Source organism: Polyodon spathula, chromosome 6 (genome assembly GCF_017654505.1).
Source record: "Polyodon spathula isolate WHYD16114869_AA chromosome 6, ASM1765450v1, whole genome shotgun sequence".
NCBI lineage: Eukaryota > Metazoa > Chordata > Actinopteri > Acipenseriformes > Polyodontidae > Polyodon > Polyodon spathula.
In genome coordinates this window covers 39,574,773-39,593,582 of record NC_054539.1, presented here as the reverse complement: position 1 = coordinate 39,593,582, position 18,810 = coordinate 39,574,773, and the positions used below count along the sequence as shown (strand labels likewise).

At 41.1% G+C, this 18,810-nt stretch overlaps 1 protein-coding gene across 1 annotated transcript in view; it reads left to right on the top strand.

Annotated features, from left to right (window-relative positions):
* LOC121316553 (inactive phospholipase D5-like) overlaps window positions 1-18,810 on the top strand; it is a 181,622-nt gene that overhangs the window by 152,213 nt on the left and 10,599 nt on the right. Inside the window, exon 7 of the mRNA XM_041251598.1 lies at window positions 15,966-16,126. Within this exon, the coding sequence (XP_041107532.1) occupies window positions 15,966-16,126 (161 nt within the window). The remainder of the gene's footprint in view (window positions 1-15,965; window positions 16,127-18,810) is intronic.

Below are 18,810 nucleotides of genomic sequence, written 5' to 3'. Positions count from 1 at the left end.
AGACGTTTGCACATATCCAACACATACTGTTCTGTATTGGTCGAATTATCCTTCTGTTCCTCCCACATCTCTCTGACCAGATCTAGAACATCCCGGGGTCTCCACCAATACAGCAGCTCAAATGGAGAAAACTCAGTGGAAGTCTAGGGGACTTCTCTGATATGAAATAGAGTAGGAGAAATCAGCTGGTCCCAATTGCCCACGTCACTATCAATAAATTGGTTCAACATACTTTTTAGGGTTTTATTAAAACGCTCCACCGGTCCTTGAGTCTGATAAACTGGTGTCCTGATGGTCTTAATCCCCAAAAGCTTACATGTTTCGCTGACCAGCCATGACATAAAGTTGGTACCTTGGTCGATCAGCATTTCCCTGAGAATACCCACCCCGGAGAAAACCTTCACAAGCTTGATGGCAACAGACTTAGCAGACACAGAGCGGAGTGGGATGGCCTGTGGATAAAGTGTAGAATTATAGTGTCTTCCCTAAAAGGCTTTGGAATGAGCAAATGATGACGCATTTCCCCCGTATGGGGTAATTTATCAACTTGATACAGTAGATCTCGATCAATCTCAAATTGCAGGTACGTGGTGGCATGTCTGGGCTTGACCACCCAACAATTCACTACAGCTGCTTGGTCAAAGAGCCTGCACAGTACATCGACATGCCCTTGCTCGAGTCGGAAGCTCCCGCCGCCACACTCCATGCAAATACATGGTTTCCCATTCCCCCTCTTCGCCCTCCCTTGGGCAACTCACGAGAGTGATGCTGGAGTACCAGGTTTTCCAGGCAGCTTGGTGGGCACTGGTTCTGCTGCTCTGTACCTTTCCGCCAATTGGAGCCTGTCCACAGACGAGGTCCTGGAGCCAGACATTCCAGTAACCATTCCGCCATCCTGTCCTTGAATGTTGCCTCTGGGTTCAGCCAGCCCATTGCTTAGTCCCAGAGTTTTTGCTGCAGCCGGTGCCTCCCTTGTTAACTGTGGCAGGAGGCAGCTAGCCTACTGTGCCTGGGACCATTGGCCCGAGACAGCTATGGCTTTGAACACATCCAGGTAGGCATCTTGACAGTCCTCCTCCATTATTTTCGTTGGACGCTGCATTCTCTTGTTAGGGCCAGCAGCCCCTGCCCCTCCCTGCACTGCCACCATCAGAGTTTGGCGCAGGGGGTCCATCATCGCGGCAAACTGGGTAGTGTCCATTCTGCTCCTGGGTTAGCAATGCTGTGTTTTGGCAGGTCCAGTGAATCCCACTTTCTGACACCATGTGTGAGAGGGTGTGGGTGATTCACTAATACACAGGAGACAGCCAGCACAGATCTCCCCTGTCACAGTGTGTTTTTATATTTTGCTTATTTTTCTTTCAGGTTTATTTTATGTTTTGTAAATTATTGTAAATAATTTGAGAGCCAGACACTCTGCCAGCCGAGTTTGTTTACAGGGAATTTCACCCAATGATTGATTTGCTGCGGTTGTTTGACTGGATGGCAGGCGTATCTCGGCAGAGCATTTCATGATAAAAGAGGTTAGATGACACACCTCCATCAGGTACACATTTTGTCATCTCAATGTAACCTATCAAAAACATATAAATAGTCATGTAACTCACCCCTCTCTTGCATTTGGTCCATTCACTTTTTGTCATGGAAGGAATCCTTGACTGTTCTTCGAGTGGTGGTTTGTTTGCTCTGTCACCTGAGCGGCAGTGCCCTTCTCCCTTTCAATCTGTCACTCTCTGGCTTCTCCTTGCACTCAGCTGCGCTCTGTTGTGGTGCAAACTCCATTGTTCTTGGCATTTCTCTCTGTGGCTGCAGCATTGTTTTCAGATCGGTATTCATCCCAGCACCTCAGCTCTGCATGGGCCTGTACTTATTAGCTGGCTCATTGGGCATCTCCTACTCCAGTTCACCGTGGCTCTTGTCTCTCTGGGTAGATCAGCAGCTCTTGACGTTGGGAGTCGTCTGTTCCATTTTCTCCTTGATGGAATCATTTCATTTGGCTCATTGGCTTGCAAGGAAGAATTGTTTTCTTTGTCTCTCTGCAGTCCAGGCAAAAGCACCCAAGTTACAGTCGCTCCCGCAACGACGTCACTTCAGATCGCCTCCTCAGCTGATCGTCGTCATGGATGCAGCAATCTTGAAGCATGCAATTCCCGTTTTGAATCCTCCGGCGCTACAGGACACATGAGTCCTTTTAAATATCGTCGCCACTGCAAATACTACTGCTACTAACTATTACAAAATGCCTTTTGAGAACGTAACACAGAAACACATTTATTGCATTGCAATACACCTAGGTAATATTTGATCACCTTTCTTGTGAGGTCTTTACGATATATATTTTGTATCACTGTAAAGAAAACATTTGATGTATAGTGTAATTATATATATGTAAGGCTACTATGACTGTGAGTACCCCTCCCTGATTCTCATGAACAAACACCACTTCCAGTACTGTTAATATTCCAACTGCCTTGTCTAATTTAGCATCTTTAGTACTAGACTTACAACAAGACGGAATTCTGCTGGGGTCTGGTAGACCCCAAGCCCCTGTGGACCCCAGTTGGCGAAACTCATCTGCCCATGTTCTGCCAGATGTCCTGTCCTCCCAGCTGTGTTTCTCAAACGTCCAGCAGACTCATCAGTCTACTGTGGGCCTCCAGCTGGCACCTGCAGATCACATATCTGTAAATTCTGCAGGCATCCAGCAGGCCCTTGCAGATCGCATCTCCAGGTCTGCACTCCCAGCCAGAGCCCCTCATCTACCAGGTGTCCTACCTCCGGGTAATTCAGGTATTCAGTTACACTCTTTGAATGACCACAATAAGACCTTTAGTAAGCCGTCTGGGAGAAGGGTGGTCCATCTAGCCATGGATTCCCAGAGGTTTTGTTTCCCCTACTAACCTGGTTAGGGCAGTTTGTTTTCCTCTCCTGAGTGCTAATAGACCACACTGGCACCAAAGCAAGCGAGCATTTGCAGGCAAAATGGCCTTTTCTCATTCTTGAATTCTTGCTGTTCGTTATCCACCTTCAAAGCCTGTCTCTCTTTCTTTACACCATCAAATACTTTATGTAGGGTTTGCTTATGAGTTCCCTAGATAGTGTTAGCAGCAGAACAGTTAATTGTGGAGAACTCTCCATTAAACTCAAGTTCTCAGATCCTCGGTTGTTCAAAATGCTTACTATTTCAGAATTCATTCTCGTTTTCAGTCATTAAAGAAACATAATTTGTGAGGTATGCCATTTCTGACTTTGCAGGGTCATGCATTCATTTCCTATCTTCTTCAGCTTGTTTCCTCTGTTGACTCCCTCTCATATTATTTCTATTGATATCTCTTGCCCTCAAGAATTACACCTATAGAAACTGGAAGGCATTGGAATGGAATTACTTTCATTTATGACGACATCCTTCTACCTGAAGATTTACAGTTTTACAGATGCTTCTTCTCATGATTATTGAAGGCATTTCAAAGGAAAATGTTTTGCAGCTTGGCCTAAGTAATTTGAATCTATACCCCTGTAACAGGGAAAGATCTGTGCTGACTCTGCTGGCGTGTTCACAGTACTGCAGGAAGAGGGCGGCAGTCTTCCAACAACCGCCTTTGAGTCATGGCAGTGACACGGGGAGGTTGGAAGGTAGGTGTGTGGACTTTCCCCCTCTCTGAATGGCTGAGAGGCGAGTCTTGGCAGATTGCTAGCCCTATAAAAAAATGCTCTGCTGTTTCCTCAGGTCTGCCCACTTAGATGTGCCGAGAGTGCGGAAGCTCTGATTCAGGACTGGGAATCAGCCGGGAGAAAAGAAAGAGTTTCACAGCGAGACAGAGAGAGCGAGGAACCCTTGGGCAGACCCCGGCGTTTTGTAAAAGAGCAGGCTAGTTAGCCGACAGAGTAGGACAGTGATCTGGGTCGTGCGGGTAGGGGAGAAAGGGATAACGCTGCCGAGTGCAGCACCTTTTATTTGTAGTTTTATTACTGTTTTATTTTCCCTTGTTCTTTTCGCCTTCTGTTTTCATTATTATTTCTTTGAGCACCTGCGAGTGCACTTGCTGTTCGCTTACCAGCTGTGGTATTTCCGTGGTCCTGTCTATCGTCGTTGATAGGCAGCCCACGGTCAACAGTGCCCTCTGCCGGAAAAAGTAAGAACTGGTCTAAAATAAAACTGGGCACCTGTGTGGTATTTTCAATTACACCTGTCTGTACTCCTAGTCAGTGAATTACCCACACCCCTTCCACAACCCCATTCTGATCAGTCCTTTGTATTGCACAAAATGTATCCAGTTGCTGTAGCTGTATTCCTTTAGGGATCTTCCTGGGCTAAAAAATAAATTCTCATCAACTCAGGTAATTTAGCAACAATCATTAACAAATGTCATTCTTCCTCATTACATATTATGAACATTTTCAGAAAGATCACCTGGTTATCAGTTTGCCATCAATTTATATTAAGCATATTGCTTACTCTCTTTCTTGTTTGCAATTTAAAAAAAAATCTTATTCTACAAGCACAGAAAACAGCCCTTCTAGCATCTTGCCTCTGTCCCTTCAAATATACTGATCATCTTTTAAAACCTACTGTTCAACTTCAATAGTCCTTTTCCTTCATTTACTGTTAGAGTAACTTAACCTACCTTAAAAAATGCTTACATTAATGCCTCTTCCATTTAAAGTGGTCATATCAGGCATTCAGTTTTTTCACAGATTGATCTACGGTTCATCTAACCCTGCTTTTGGTTAGTATTCACACCACCCTTTGGTCTGGTTGCCAAGCTAATGTTTAAGATTAAATTCTTGAAGCTTTTTTTCTCTTGAACTACTTTGGGTTTTTGAGATGTTTGGAATTTACTGCTTCTTGCCATTTCAACACTGTCTTTCACCCATGAATTTATGACCTCTCTATTCTCTTAAATGAAACTTTCCACTTGAAGAGCAAAGCTGACCAAGAAAGAAAAGGCTCTTTGATATATTACTTCAGATTAAGTCCATACAAATCTCTTCTTTCTTTTCACAACTTTGGCAATCACAGGGCGCACCCAATTCAGATCCCCTGTTTCTAAATGAAAACAGAACCATTGTCACCTGTCACTGGTTTATTTATCACCTCCACCAGATCCTGTTCATGCCTGGGTTTCCAGCAGAAAAAATATTCAGATCACTTTTTTAGAATAGGAGCAGCTTTCAAAACCTCTTGTCGTGGAATTCCCATTCACCTCGTCAAACGACTTGGTCACTGGTCATCTGGAGTATGCCAGTCATACATCAGAAGTGACTTCAATGTCCTTAAAAATGCCTTTTCTCTGCTCAGTAATTAAAATCTACTCTGCAGCATTGGGACCTACTTGGATCTTTTGGGAGTTTCCTGCCTCATCCAGATGGCCAGGTGGTGGACAGTCATTAATAAAACATTTCCTTAAACTCAAATTTCTATGTTGTGTGATTTGTCCTGAACTACTGAATTCAGAGTAGGGATTAGTTTGGATTCTGAAATTCCCAAAGTGCAGTAGCGTGAAAAAGTATTTGCACCCTGCCTGATTTTCTGCATTTTTGCATATTTTTGACACTGAATGTTATCAGATCTTCAACCAAAATCTAGTATTAGATAAAAGGGACAGAGTGAACAAATAACAAAACATTTTGATACTTATTTCATTTATTTATTAAAGAAAGTTATGCAACACCCAATGCCCCTGTGTGAAAAAGTAATCATCCCCTTAGACTCAATAATTGGTTACTCCACCTTTAGCAGCAATAACTGCAACCAAACGCTTCCTGTAGTTATTGATCAGTCTCTCACAGCGCAGTGGAGGAATTTTGGTGCACTCCTTCAGCAGAAATGCTCAGTAACATTTGTGGATTTTTGAGCATAAACTGCACATTTCAGTCCTGCCACAACATCTCATTCGGTATTAGGTCTGGACTTTGACTAGGCCATTCCAAAACTTTAAATTTCTTGTTCTTTAACCATTCTAATGTAGACTTGCTTATGTCTTTTGGATCGTTGTCTTGCTGCATGACCCAGCTGCTGTTCAGCTTCAGCTCACAGATGGATGGCCTGACATTCTCCTGTAGAATTCTCTAATACAGAGCAGAATTCATGGTTCCTTCAATGAAAGAAAATCATCCAGATCCTGATGCAGCAAATCATCCCCAAATCATGACACTTCCACCACCATGCTTGACCACTGGTATGAGGTTCCTACTGTGGAATGGAGTGTTTGGTTTTCGCCAGACATAACGGGGCCCATGTTGGCCAAAAAGTTCCACTTTGACTCATTTGTCCATATAACATTGTTCCAGAACTCTTGAGGATCATCCAGGTGCTTTTTGACAAACTTGAGACCAGCACTACATGTTCTTCTTAGTGAGCAGTGGTTTCTGCCTTGCTACTCTGCCATGAATCCCATTTTTTGCCCAGTGTCTTTCTGATGATGGAGTCATGAACACTGACCTTAGCCGAGGTGAGAGAGGCCTGCAGATCCCTGGATGCTGCTCTAGGGTTCTTTGTGACTTCCTGGATGATTTTACGCTTTGCTCTTGGAGAGATTTTGGCGGGATGGCCACTCGTGGGAAGATTCACTACTGTCCCAGACTTTCTGCATTTGGACAATATGGCTCTGACTGTGGTTTGGTGGAGCCCCAGAGCCTTAGAAATGGCTTTGTAACCCTTTTTTTTCAGACTGATAGGCATCAACAACTTTTTCACACCTGAAGATTGCATGTTTGATTACCTTGCACACCAAACAAATGAAATAAGCACCAAACTTTGGTGTCATTTTTTTCTCTTAGACTCCCTCTATATATTACTACAACCCACAAAAAGATCTGACCAAATTCAGTGTGAAAAATTTGCAAAATTGCAGAAAATCAGACAGGAGACAATTACTTTTTCACGGAAATGTATAATGAGGAGTATGACAGTATGACAGTATTTTTTAAACTAAAATAAAAAGGCACCTTTTTATTTTAGTTTATTTTCACAGTACTTTATTTCACATTTGTGTCTCCTGTTTATTTTACACTGCAGTGTATTGTGGCCTGGCCCTTATCATTGTTGGTATTGTCCCGTGGCTATTTCTGTTGCCATGTAAATAAATCCTAAATGCCTGTGTGCCATTTTCAACCACAACTTCCTGTGTTTCTCTGCTTGTCAGCCTATAACCCACATCCCTTATAACAAGGATACAAGCAAATATTAATTCTGTGGGATATATCAATGTGGATAAAGCTTCAGTCAATCAAGCATCTAAGTTTTGTATTAAGTATTTGTATACTCTACTGGATGCAAGGGACTGGTTAGGGTTGAATATCAATTCCAGTGAGCCCTCCAGAGGGACAGAATTTGACATTTTCTGAAATATGTTATTCATACCCTTGGCACAATGCTTGAATATGGATTGTGTTGAGTTTCTAGTAAGACAAAATAATCTTTCAACCTTGGAGGCCTGACAAGTTAGTATATATTACTGACATTAATTTGGTGGTCAACTCAGCCGCCACTTCAGTATTTAGTTTTGTAAGCATTCAAATTAAAATGGAAAAGTTGGAATATCCACAAAGACTAAAGTAGTGGCTCTATCAGAAAAAGAAGAGAACAAATGGAGGTTATAGGCCCTACATGTAAATATGTTGCTATGAAGGATTTTTGAACATTCCCTATTTTTAACATTTTTATTACACAATTTTAACATGAAGATTTGACAGTTTACCTTTAAGTGTCAGTAGTTCCTGTTACAGCCTTTGTGTTTTGTTTTTTTGAATTGTAAAGTAACTCTATTCAAAGAAAGAAAATCACATAGGGAAATAAAGCAGCAAGACAAAGCAGTTTATATGTAAGTACAGGCAATTGCTGCTTAAGGTTGTTTTGTAAATCTGACATCCTGGAATATAAATGCAATTTTTACAAGCATTTTGATGTTAATGTAACGAGTTACAGTATATGTACATTAAAATAAAGGATATTTAATAAAATAGAGGTACTTAATAAAATTTAACTTTATCAGACAAGCATTATTTTACCTTTGCAGTGTCCTATGTGGTCTGTATCACAGTGTTTTATTTAGAAACAAATTCTTAATCACACATTGTAGGTCATAAACCAGCTGGGCAATATATTTCTCAACATTTACTGGGGAACGATCACTGGGAGAAAAAAAAAAGTCTTTTAAGGATCGCAGTGCAGTCCAGATTACACTCCCTCCTGCAACAATGCTGGTTTTCTGTTCCAATAATATGAACGAGGGAGCATGAGCTGAAAACACTGCAATGTTTTAAAGAAAAAAATCTTCCTCTTGGCAAAAGTTCCAGAGTAAAAGTTGAAAAAAAGTAATTATCTAATTTATTTACTTATGATGTGTGAATAAAAAGAAACTAGAGTTGCCAGCAACTATAAGGCTTCCAAGGCACCAGTGAAGCGTTGGGATATGTGTTTCATAGTAAACATGGCCCTTTCTGCGCTATCTATTGAGTAACAAGCCATCTGACCGTTAGGAAAGGCCAGAGGTCACAGGCTAACATTATTTTATAGAGCAAACATGGGTTGCCATAAGTGTTCCATAGTAACTATGGCCCTATCTGCACTCTATAAGGAGTTATGATCAAGTTTTGCATTTGAACTTTAGGAGAGGTCAGAGGTCACTGGCATGGACATATTTTGATAGACCATGTAGGGCTTACTCTATGTCTTACATAGTAACCATGACCCTATCTGCACTCTCTAAGGAGTTACAAGCAACATTGGTCGGCGTCTGCCATCTTGGATTGACGAAAACTGACCATTTGAAAAACTTTTGAAGCTCTCATGGTTAATAAGGTCCCTGGAAAATTTCAGCTCAATCGGTCCAGCGGTTCTGGAGGAGTTGCATTATAAAGCTAAAATGTTGAATTCTAAAATAGCGGCTACGTGTCACGTCACGTGATCTGTGTAATTGCACACCCCTCCTCAACATATGTCAGAAGTGTGAGGGCAATAGCAGCAGTGGTCTTTGTTGTTTTAGTGTCTTCAAAATTAGTTACTAAAAATACAAAATCCAATATGGCTGCCTATTGGCTCCATTTTTTTTCAGGGTTAACTAGTAATAGCCATGTACCACCATACCAAACTGCAAGCCATTTTGAGCAACGGTTTTCATTTTAGGGGCTGTTAAAGTCCTTGGCAGACAATAAGAAATCACAGCAGTGATAATCGTATCATAAGACAGGTCAAAGGTCACGGGCAATGACTGTTTTTTATAGAACACATATGGGTTCCTATATGTGTTCCATTGTAACAGTGGCCTTATCTGCATTCTATAAGGAGTTATCGACTACTTTCACTTTTGACATCTGATGTCATAAACATGGCCGCCATTAACAAAAACTTGTTCTTTGAATAACTTTGAAGAGTGACCATTCAGAAACATATTCTTCAAGTTTCAGAGCTCTAGCTTAAGCGGTTTCGGAGGAGAAGAGTTTTGAAAATGAGCAAAATTTTGCCAAAATCCAACATGGCTGCCAAACCCTGTGATATACGTGTTCCATTTTGTACCAAGGTCAACTTCCCATAGGTATCTACCAACTTTCCAAACGGCGAGTCTCTGTGTGCAACGGTTTTCATTTTATGGGCTGTTAAAGATTTACCATTGCGGCAGAAGGAAATAATAATAATAATAATAATAATAATAATAATAATAATAATAATAATAATAATAATAATAATATTTTTAAGAACAATAGGCTTCGAGCCATTCTGCTTGGAACCCTAATTAGCAAAACTATTGTAAGGCTAAACTGTTTACGTTTATTTATCAGTTCAGATTTGGAGGCCTGCATCTTTAAGTTTAGTTTTTGACTATTGTGTTTGCCATAGAGATGGATGTGAAAAAAGAGATACACAAAAAAAAGCGAGAGAGAAGCAGTAAGATATGCTTTTGCCTATATTTCTGTTTTGTCTAAACTACGCTGTGTTCCAATTTGAGAAAATAAAACCTCCATTATTGGAACCCACGCATCACTCTGAATCAATACAAGTACAACATTACACTGGTGGCAGCAGTGACAGTGTATCTGCTCTTTCATTTAATTGGATGGTGAGTCAGCACAGGGGTGCGAAAAAAAGAAGAGAAAAAAGACCCACAACAAAGGTTGCAGTGTTGTGCACGGGACCATGATAGCTGGTGAGTTTATAAACTCTGTTTTTGCTGCATTCATAAATTGCTCAATATACAATAAGTATACAGACACGTCTGATGAGGAAGCTAGTCCAAGAGAAGAAGCAAGGGTGAATAAGCTATGATTTAAATGCAAGCTACTGTCTTTTTTTTCTTGGTGATGGGCCAGAAAGCTTTGCACAGTAGACGCAGCTTGAAGTGTATGCGGCTGAAATTTCAAGGTTAGTCTAGCCGGCATTTTCCAATTATGGAGTCCTTACATTAAAAAGGGAAAAATTCAGAAGATTTGTTGCTGGGCTTGATCCACATTTACAATCAAGAATTAATGAATTTGAAGCACAAGAGCTTGAATCAGCATTAATAATAAATAGCCTGCCAATGTGAAAAGGTGCAACAGGCTCTGCATTTAACAGCCCCTCAGCCATTTCCAGCTATTTCCAATGCAAACTGGCCCAGCACCAGTACAACTCAAGTTTCTGCTTTGGACAGTCAAAAAGATAAAGGTCTGCATAAAATCTCTGATGGTCTTGTAACTCAAGTGAAGCATTTACAGTGTTGATGTGAACAAATTAATAACCGAAAGGCAGTGTGAGGAATCAAATAGACCACATAGGGATTACAGGTGGCAGTGCTCACCCACTCTAGAGTGATAGTTCAGCACCACAGCTGGATATAACAGTGAGAGGCGCTTCAGAGAAAGACAACATGAGACATCTCCACAAGCCTGGTCCAGACATCGTGCTCAACGCAAAACTTCACCTTATCAGAGACACACAGGGAGCCCTGGATCCCACTGTGAGGATTCTCGTTATGACAGACTCAAGCAGCGCTCCAAATGACTATGGCAGGACAAAAGCCATCAAAGATTCCATCAGGACAGGAAATACCAATCCCATTAGACAGCCTGCGTACTCTGCTTCACCCACTATTAGAACAGAGATTGAGAAGCAAGTGGATCAAGTGGCAAAGTGGTTTGCAGTGCGCAGGGGTATGGGTGATGCAGTGCTCAAGACAAGGACAAACAACAAAGTACTGGTGAAATGGAGGTTTATTTTGTAATCCAAAGTCTGATGACAAACAGTAAACAATAATGATATAGGCAATGCACAGCATTTGCATATTGTTCTGTTTAATCAACGAGTTGGTCCCGAAATAATAGTCCCAGTATTTAAACACCCATAGTTAACACAAACATGATCACAAGTCCACAGTGAGTGCTATACAACAAATAGTATTTTGACACAAAAAAACAAACAAAACACTCATGATTACAATAAGAGTCTCCTTCTGCTTTAGCATTAACCGTAACAAAGGAACAGATCCCCTTGCTATGTCCCTTATATACCGTCAATCATGTTCCCTCCTCCTATCCGCGACTGTCACATCGTTTCCCTTCCTGGTCAATGATTTAATGTACCATAGCTCCACTCCCTTTATAAATGGCCGACTTCCGTCTACCACTGGGAATTAATTGTCTGGCCACCCAGTCCAGGGCACGCTATCCCACCACTTACAGCAGAGCTGAATGAACACTCGGCTAAATTTACCTTTCCCATTACTCCCAGGGAAAAATAATCCACATTGTGGTGTTCTTTCCCTGCACGGTGGATCATATGATACTTGAAGGGCTGCAATGCCTGATAAGTTATCTGGGCATTGCTGTCCTTCATTGTGCTTAACCACTTGAGTGAGGCATGGTCTGTGACGAGATCAAATGAATTCCCCAGCAGGTAGTATCATAAAAAGTAAATAGCCCATTTAGCCCTTTGCAGTCAATTTATTCAGCACTTGTCAGGTGCATCAGGTGCAGTTTATTTTCATACACACTGTTTATTTTACACACATAATTGGCAGTGGGACCAAAGGGGAGGGGCACACTTGACCCAGCACTACTCTATGGCAGTCTGGGCATGTGGCTACATATTTGGACATATCCTTATATAGCCCTACCCAATAAAATTGAGCCAATATCCATTCCCTTATTTTGTCAGCTCCAAGGTGCCCCGCAAAAGGGATATCATGTGCCAGCCTCATGACCTGGAACCATCAGTTGTGTTACTGGCTGTCCTGTGCCCATGGCAGTATGGGGTCGTTGCTTTGGCCCCACACTAGGTCCATGCTTGAGACCCACCTGTCCAGTATATTGAGAGGGGCTGGAGTAGCCGCTGAACTGTATGGCCCAGTAACATTGCCCTTTCGGTCACACTGCGTACCAACTCCCTTTGATGTTTGTTACCATCCGAGCATTCTCCCACCACACCCCAGTCTCACTAATGCTCCAACCCATTTTCTGATCTGTCTCTCTTTGTTTTTCTTGAATAAAAAAGGAGGAAAAATGTTCCAGTTTGAAAGGGAAAAACATCACCAATCATTTCCCTTTCTTTTCTGCAACATTTACATGTGTGATCAAGACTGCCATTAATTTAAACAATTATTTATAGTTTGGCCAGTCTCAGCCCAGAATTACTGGGTGTGGTAGCCTTTCTGCCATCCCAACTACTAGGTGGTGTTTTATCAGTCCTACCAATAAATATACTTTTAATGTGAGGTACTAGTGGACCCTGTGTCCACTAATGCGTGGGTTTTCACATTCCCTAAAACCACATCAACAATACAAGGACCCTGCCGACCATTTTCCCCTCGCTTACCCACTTCTGATGCCCAATTACAAGCCGCCACTTCACACTCAATTGCAGATGGGCATGACTTGGCCTGATGTCCTGGTTGGTGGCATCTAAAACAGGTAGTAGGGAAAGAGGGAGCAGAGGTTAAATATCTGTCCTGTTGCAGGACTACAAAATTCAAATAGTTTTACAATGGATGCAGAATGGATGTCACCCAACACACTGGAAACTTAAAAATGCCACTCCAGTACTTAACAAACTGTGGCAACAATATTCCATCCTCGTCCTTCAGAATGGACTGTTGTGCAAAGTGAAACCAGCAGTAAATGGTGATAACCCCATTTACCAGTTGTGACCACAGCTTTAGTGCCACCTGTCCTCAATTTCCTGCATGGTCACAATTCTGTAGAGCATTTAAGTTTTTGCAAGACTCTTGTATGAGCCAACAGCCTCTGTTATTGACCCCTTATGTCTACAGAGATTGAAGATTTCTCCAAAACTTGCAAAGCCTGCCAAGCTCTGACATCACCCATTCCATATCACAAAGCTCCAATGCAAATTATAACAGCTTCCAATGCTTTTCACCTTACAGAACTGCTGCTCACTGCCTGTGGTCACTGTTATGTACTTGCTATGATTGATTATTTCACAAAGTATGTCAATCTGTATCCTGTTCCAGATCAACAAGCTACTATAGTTGCAAAATGCCTGTTTGAAAGTATGATATTTTGATTCAGTTTGATTAAGGATAACAGTTTGATTCACATCTCCTCAAGCAACTGCCAACTTCTGGGTGTCACGAAAACACACACTTCACCATATCATCCTCAAAGTGATGGTATGGTTGAAACATTCAACCGCACCATGAAAGACCAGCCAGTAAAGCTAGCTTATGATTCAAAACTCGAATGGAACACACTTCTTTCTCAAATTCAACACAAGTGTTCATGCTAGTACAGGCATTGTGCCTTATTTTCTAGCACATGGCCGCAAAGCATGGCTACCCATACATTGTTTGCTTAAAGACTCTACTCTTTCAACTGCAACTTCTGTTACACCTGTTGAATATGCCTCTGTCTTGTTCAGAAGACTCCACTTCTGCTATGCATAGCCAACATGCACATCTGCAACAAAAATTCTACTATGATGCTGGCAGCTGGTACCTGGTACCAAGTTTACAACAAAGGTGATTTAGTTTGGCTTAACGACCCTGCCAGCTCTCGAAACAAGCTTGCACCATGTTGCTAGGGATTCTTTTATGTGCTAAAATGACTCCTAGCCACTGACACAACTCCTGCAGTTCTGTACAAGTTTGTGGACATAAAATATAATGATTCTTGGTTATAAATCTCCCTCCTGACCTGTGAGGGCACTAAGCAGTGAGAACAGAGTTATTTGGACAGGCTGGTCTGACAGTTCTTTTCCAGGGTCTGGAAGTCTGGAAGAAGGCAAAACTCTATTGCAAGAATGCATTGACCTGGAAGTGAAACGATATGTCAGCTGTAGATTGGAGAGGTGGTTTACCAAGGAGTCATGTGTGACAGCATAAAAAGGGGTCGGAGAATTGTAATCTGTTCCTTTGTTTTGGTTGTTATCAAGTGACCTGGAAGGACCTGTATTTTTGTTGATAATCGTGAGTGTTTGTTTTGTTCTGTCTATTTGTGATGTGTTATCATCAGTCAGCTATTACATTCCGGAGCTGTCGCCAGAGGCCAGCACAAACCCAGAACAACACTGCACTTGTATCACAGCAACTGCATTTGCACCACTAGCACTAATTCACACACTAATAGACTTGTGTATGTGTTTTGTGTGGGTGTATAATAAAAGCAGGATTATTATTTGCGGGGCAACCCAGGGATTATAAATTAAGTAATAGACACTGCTCCATTATTATTTACTGTTTGTTTTGCCGTCAGGCACTGGACATAAAAAAACCTTTTCATCTGGATTACAATTGTCTGTCTGTTCTTTAATCACCTGCACCTGCACACTATCAACCACTTTGCCACAGGACACCACAAATTAAAAAGCCAAACCCCAAGTTATACACCACAACAGACTGAAATCCTACACTGCCAGTGGGAGATCAGCTTTGTTGTCTGGGCAAACCTATCAGGACCCCCTTGGACTTTAGCATTCACTGACAGCATTGTCAGGAGCATTGGCACCTCTCGCTTCCTATCATTTTGTCGAAGGATCTGCATTACCTGTTTCACCTGCATACACCTCAACACCTACCAGTTCTTCATGACCCATCCAAGTTCTACCTGCACCAGGTCTAATTGAACAAACCAGTGATTTACCACCACTGCCAGTGTATTTGGGAACTACATGTAGTGGCCTAAGGGTTACTAAACCTACCCATCTCAAAGATAACAAACTGACATAGTTTGGACTTTATAGATGTGTGGAATGCACAAGCACAAACCAAATTGGACATGCACTTGCCTGTCTTCTTGTTTTGTTTGTATTGCCTCTATATGGTACAACATGAAGCAAACATTTACATTGTTGAGCTAAAGTAATGTGAGGTCATTTTCAAATACTTTATTGCAACTGTTCTCTTGATAAAAAATGTAATTTCACATTCGTTACATAACGTAACATAACGTAAAATGTAATTTCACATTCGTTACATAATGTAATTTCACATCGTTCACATAACTGTTTGTTTATATAATGTAGAAACTGGGATGTTTCTTAGGAAGGGGGCATATGTAAGACTGAAATATTTATCGGTTAGGATTTGGAGGACTGCACCTTCAAGTTACGTTTTGGATTATTGTGTTTGCCATAGAGACGGATGTGAAAAAAGAGATACATAGGAAAAGCAAGAGAGAGAAGCATCAGTAAGATATGCTCCTTACCTGTACTTTTGTTTTGTGTAAACTACGCTGTGTGACGATGAGAAAAATAAATAAAACCTCCATCATTGGTACCCATTTTTTATTTATTAATAGTTGCCGGAAATGCTTCTTTTCCAGGCTATTAGTGTATTCCTGATAATGTCAACTCCACTTATTGTCATCATTTTAGCCCATCCCCTAAAGTGATATTAAGCAGGTTTGACTGTAACTGCATGTTTAGTATGAGCAAAACATGGTATATTTGAGCCTCAAGAGTTAAATTATATTTATAAGGATGTAGCATAAAATGTAACATTATTGTACAACTAACAGTAATATTGTGCTTTTTTCAGAGTTCTCCAAGCATCTTTTGCCCTAATGACAGAACCAAAAATATTGATGCCATCAACAGAGTTATTTCTGGTGCCAAGAGGTTTATCTATGTGTCCATAATGGACTACCTACCTCTAGTCAACATAAGTTCTCACAGTTCAGGAAGCACACAACCAAACAGGTAAAGTATGAATTATATAATATGAATTATATATTGGACAGGGATTCTATTTGAGACAGGAGGCTAAACGTATTAACTGCCATGTTACTTTTATGTTATTTATTTTCGCGGTATAGATCTGCAGGAGTGCCATTTAAAACCGTGCTCATATGAAGATTCACATTCCTCTGGAAAACACATTCAAATGAAAATCAATTCTTGCTGAAAGCATGTACACTGTATCTATATCCTTTATGTTTCTGGTTGATTCCTAAATCAACCTAAATAAAAAGCGACTTCCAAAGTTGAAAGTAGTTGATACTGATGACACAATTCATAGATCTGGTCTAAGACATAAGCCAATTCTGCCAGGGGTTATTTGTTTTTGCTATGTGTACATTTATTTGTTATTTATTTTTAGAATGGGGTGTCTCCCTCCGCCCCTGTACAATTTATTGTTTTCTATGTGTTTGTTTTTATGGTGTGTGTGTGTGTGTGTGTGTGTGTGTGTGTGTGTGTGTGTGTGTGTGTGTATGTATATATATATATATATATATATATATATAAAACGGTGTAGCCGCATTGTTTGTTATTGTTTTTATTTAAAACGTGTTCTGGCAGAGGCGAGGTTAGCAGCTCGTCCTCTGCCAGGAGTAATTAATAAACTCGTGCAGATTGTGGCAGAGGGGTAATAGAATTATTACATTATTTAAATAAACGGAGCATCACGTGCCTTTGTGCTGCAGTACCTTGTTGTGTTTTGCTTCCTGCATTCTGGCCTGACATCACCACATACGCCGTCCTGCCACACTAAGTTATTTTAATTTGAGTCAGACTGCAATTTACTGAAACCTCATTAATTAACACAACAGAAGTAGATGGTAATAAAGATGCTATTATTACCCTTTGGTAGACCCGTTGAATTGTCATAGGGACACGAATGTCAGTCTAACTAAAAACATTAAAAAAAGAAAAATACTACTATTAAGAAAATGTAATTTTATACTGTAGTTTCTTAGAAATGGCTCATAAACCTTATTTTAGAAAACAGCTGCGCATGAAAAGTGAGGAACATTGTCCCAGGCTACAGTTAAGCATGGTGTCTGCAGGTGACATGAAACCTTCCTCTCATAGCTCTGCGAGTGAATGCATCTTAGTCCTACTGAACTCCCCCTGCCAATGCACACTGGGCCTTTCTCAAGCAGTGGCTGACCAAACTCCATAACCGCTCAATCAATTATAGTAATACAGCCAGAACCAAATTGTTTGTCTACTTCCTAGGTTCCCAAACAGGGGGATCTGGTTTTAAGGGGACCATAGAACATAAAAAATTCTCTGTCCAATATGACCCAGACAAAGCAATGTTCCCCAGACTGGGTGATCAATTAATTTATGTTGCACAGTGAAGAACTTATCTGAAGCAGCAGAAGGAAGCAGCAACTGGCTGTAGTTAAGACAGAAAGATTCTGGCTGGGGAGCTCAAGCACAATTGAAAGAAAGCAATGCTGGTACACAGGTAAGTAAGCTGGGCTGAATTGAGTGCGGGACGGAGGGGGGTGATGCTGGAATGCCAGAATCACTGTCGAGCCCTCTTCAGGTGTTATGGGCTAGTCGACGAAACACAGAGGATGGGAGGTCCCCACTTGAAGTCCCCAGAGATGTTCCCTACTTCACTCAATCCAAACGATTGTCATGTTGATGTGCTGGGGAGCCTGCACTGTGGCTGATCCTCGGAGCCAGCATCGCAGCCGTTGTGTGTGCTGAGGAGCTGGGGAGGCAAAATAAGCTGATCCCTGGAGCCAGCATTACACTTCAGCCATCAACACCAGACAGAAGGATATCAACATCAACAGATGGAAATCAACGCAAATGGATAGAGATGCAGATGGATCACATTAGTGTAGCTTAAAGTTATGTCTTAATTGGTGCTTATCTTGGCGAGAGCCAAGTTCAAACCAGCATGAAATTTTAACATCTACTCTCATGTAATGGAAATCATGAACACTGCTGTTAAGTGTTTGTTTTATTTCAAATGTAACATTGGCCCATTTTCCATGAAAAAAGAAAAATAAGTCTCACCTTTTTCTCACACTATTTTGGTATTACCTTTGGGGTAGTGTGTGTCTCCATGTAGTTTTCTTTTTGACAAAGAAATTCCAAATGCAAATAACCTAATTCATATTAAAATACAGGAAGGTGTATTTAAATGTTTCTGTCTGAGTTCTAATTATATATATATATATATATATATATATATATATATATATATATATATATAGATAGAGAGAGAGAGAGAGAGAGAGAGAGAGAGAGAGAGAGAGAGAGAGAGAGAGAGAGAGAGAGAGAGAGAGAGATGTCGGCACGGTTAGAAAATCCAGAACCGGGTACCCACCGTAGCAAACAGAGACCCGGGTCCGGTGGTGTAATTTGTAATCCAACAGGTACCTGGGTTTTCAGGTACCCGTGCTGACCTATATACAGTATATATTCTTAATGGGGATCCAGTAGTTGTCCATGCAAGTTCAACACATTTGTCAGTAGATGCTTATCCACCCAGGACTTTCTGGGTCATTGTTATGTAAGTCTTGCAGCAAGCTGATGTTCAGCCCTGTATTTGTCTTTTTGAACAAAATTGTGGAACCAACAGCTTTTTTTTTCACTCTTCTGAAACAAATTGTGCTCACTGAATTGGGTTTAAGAGATTT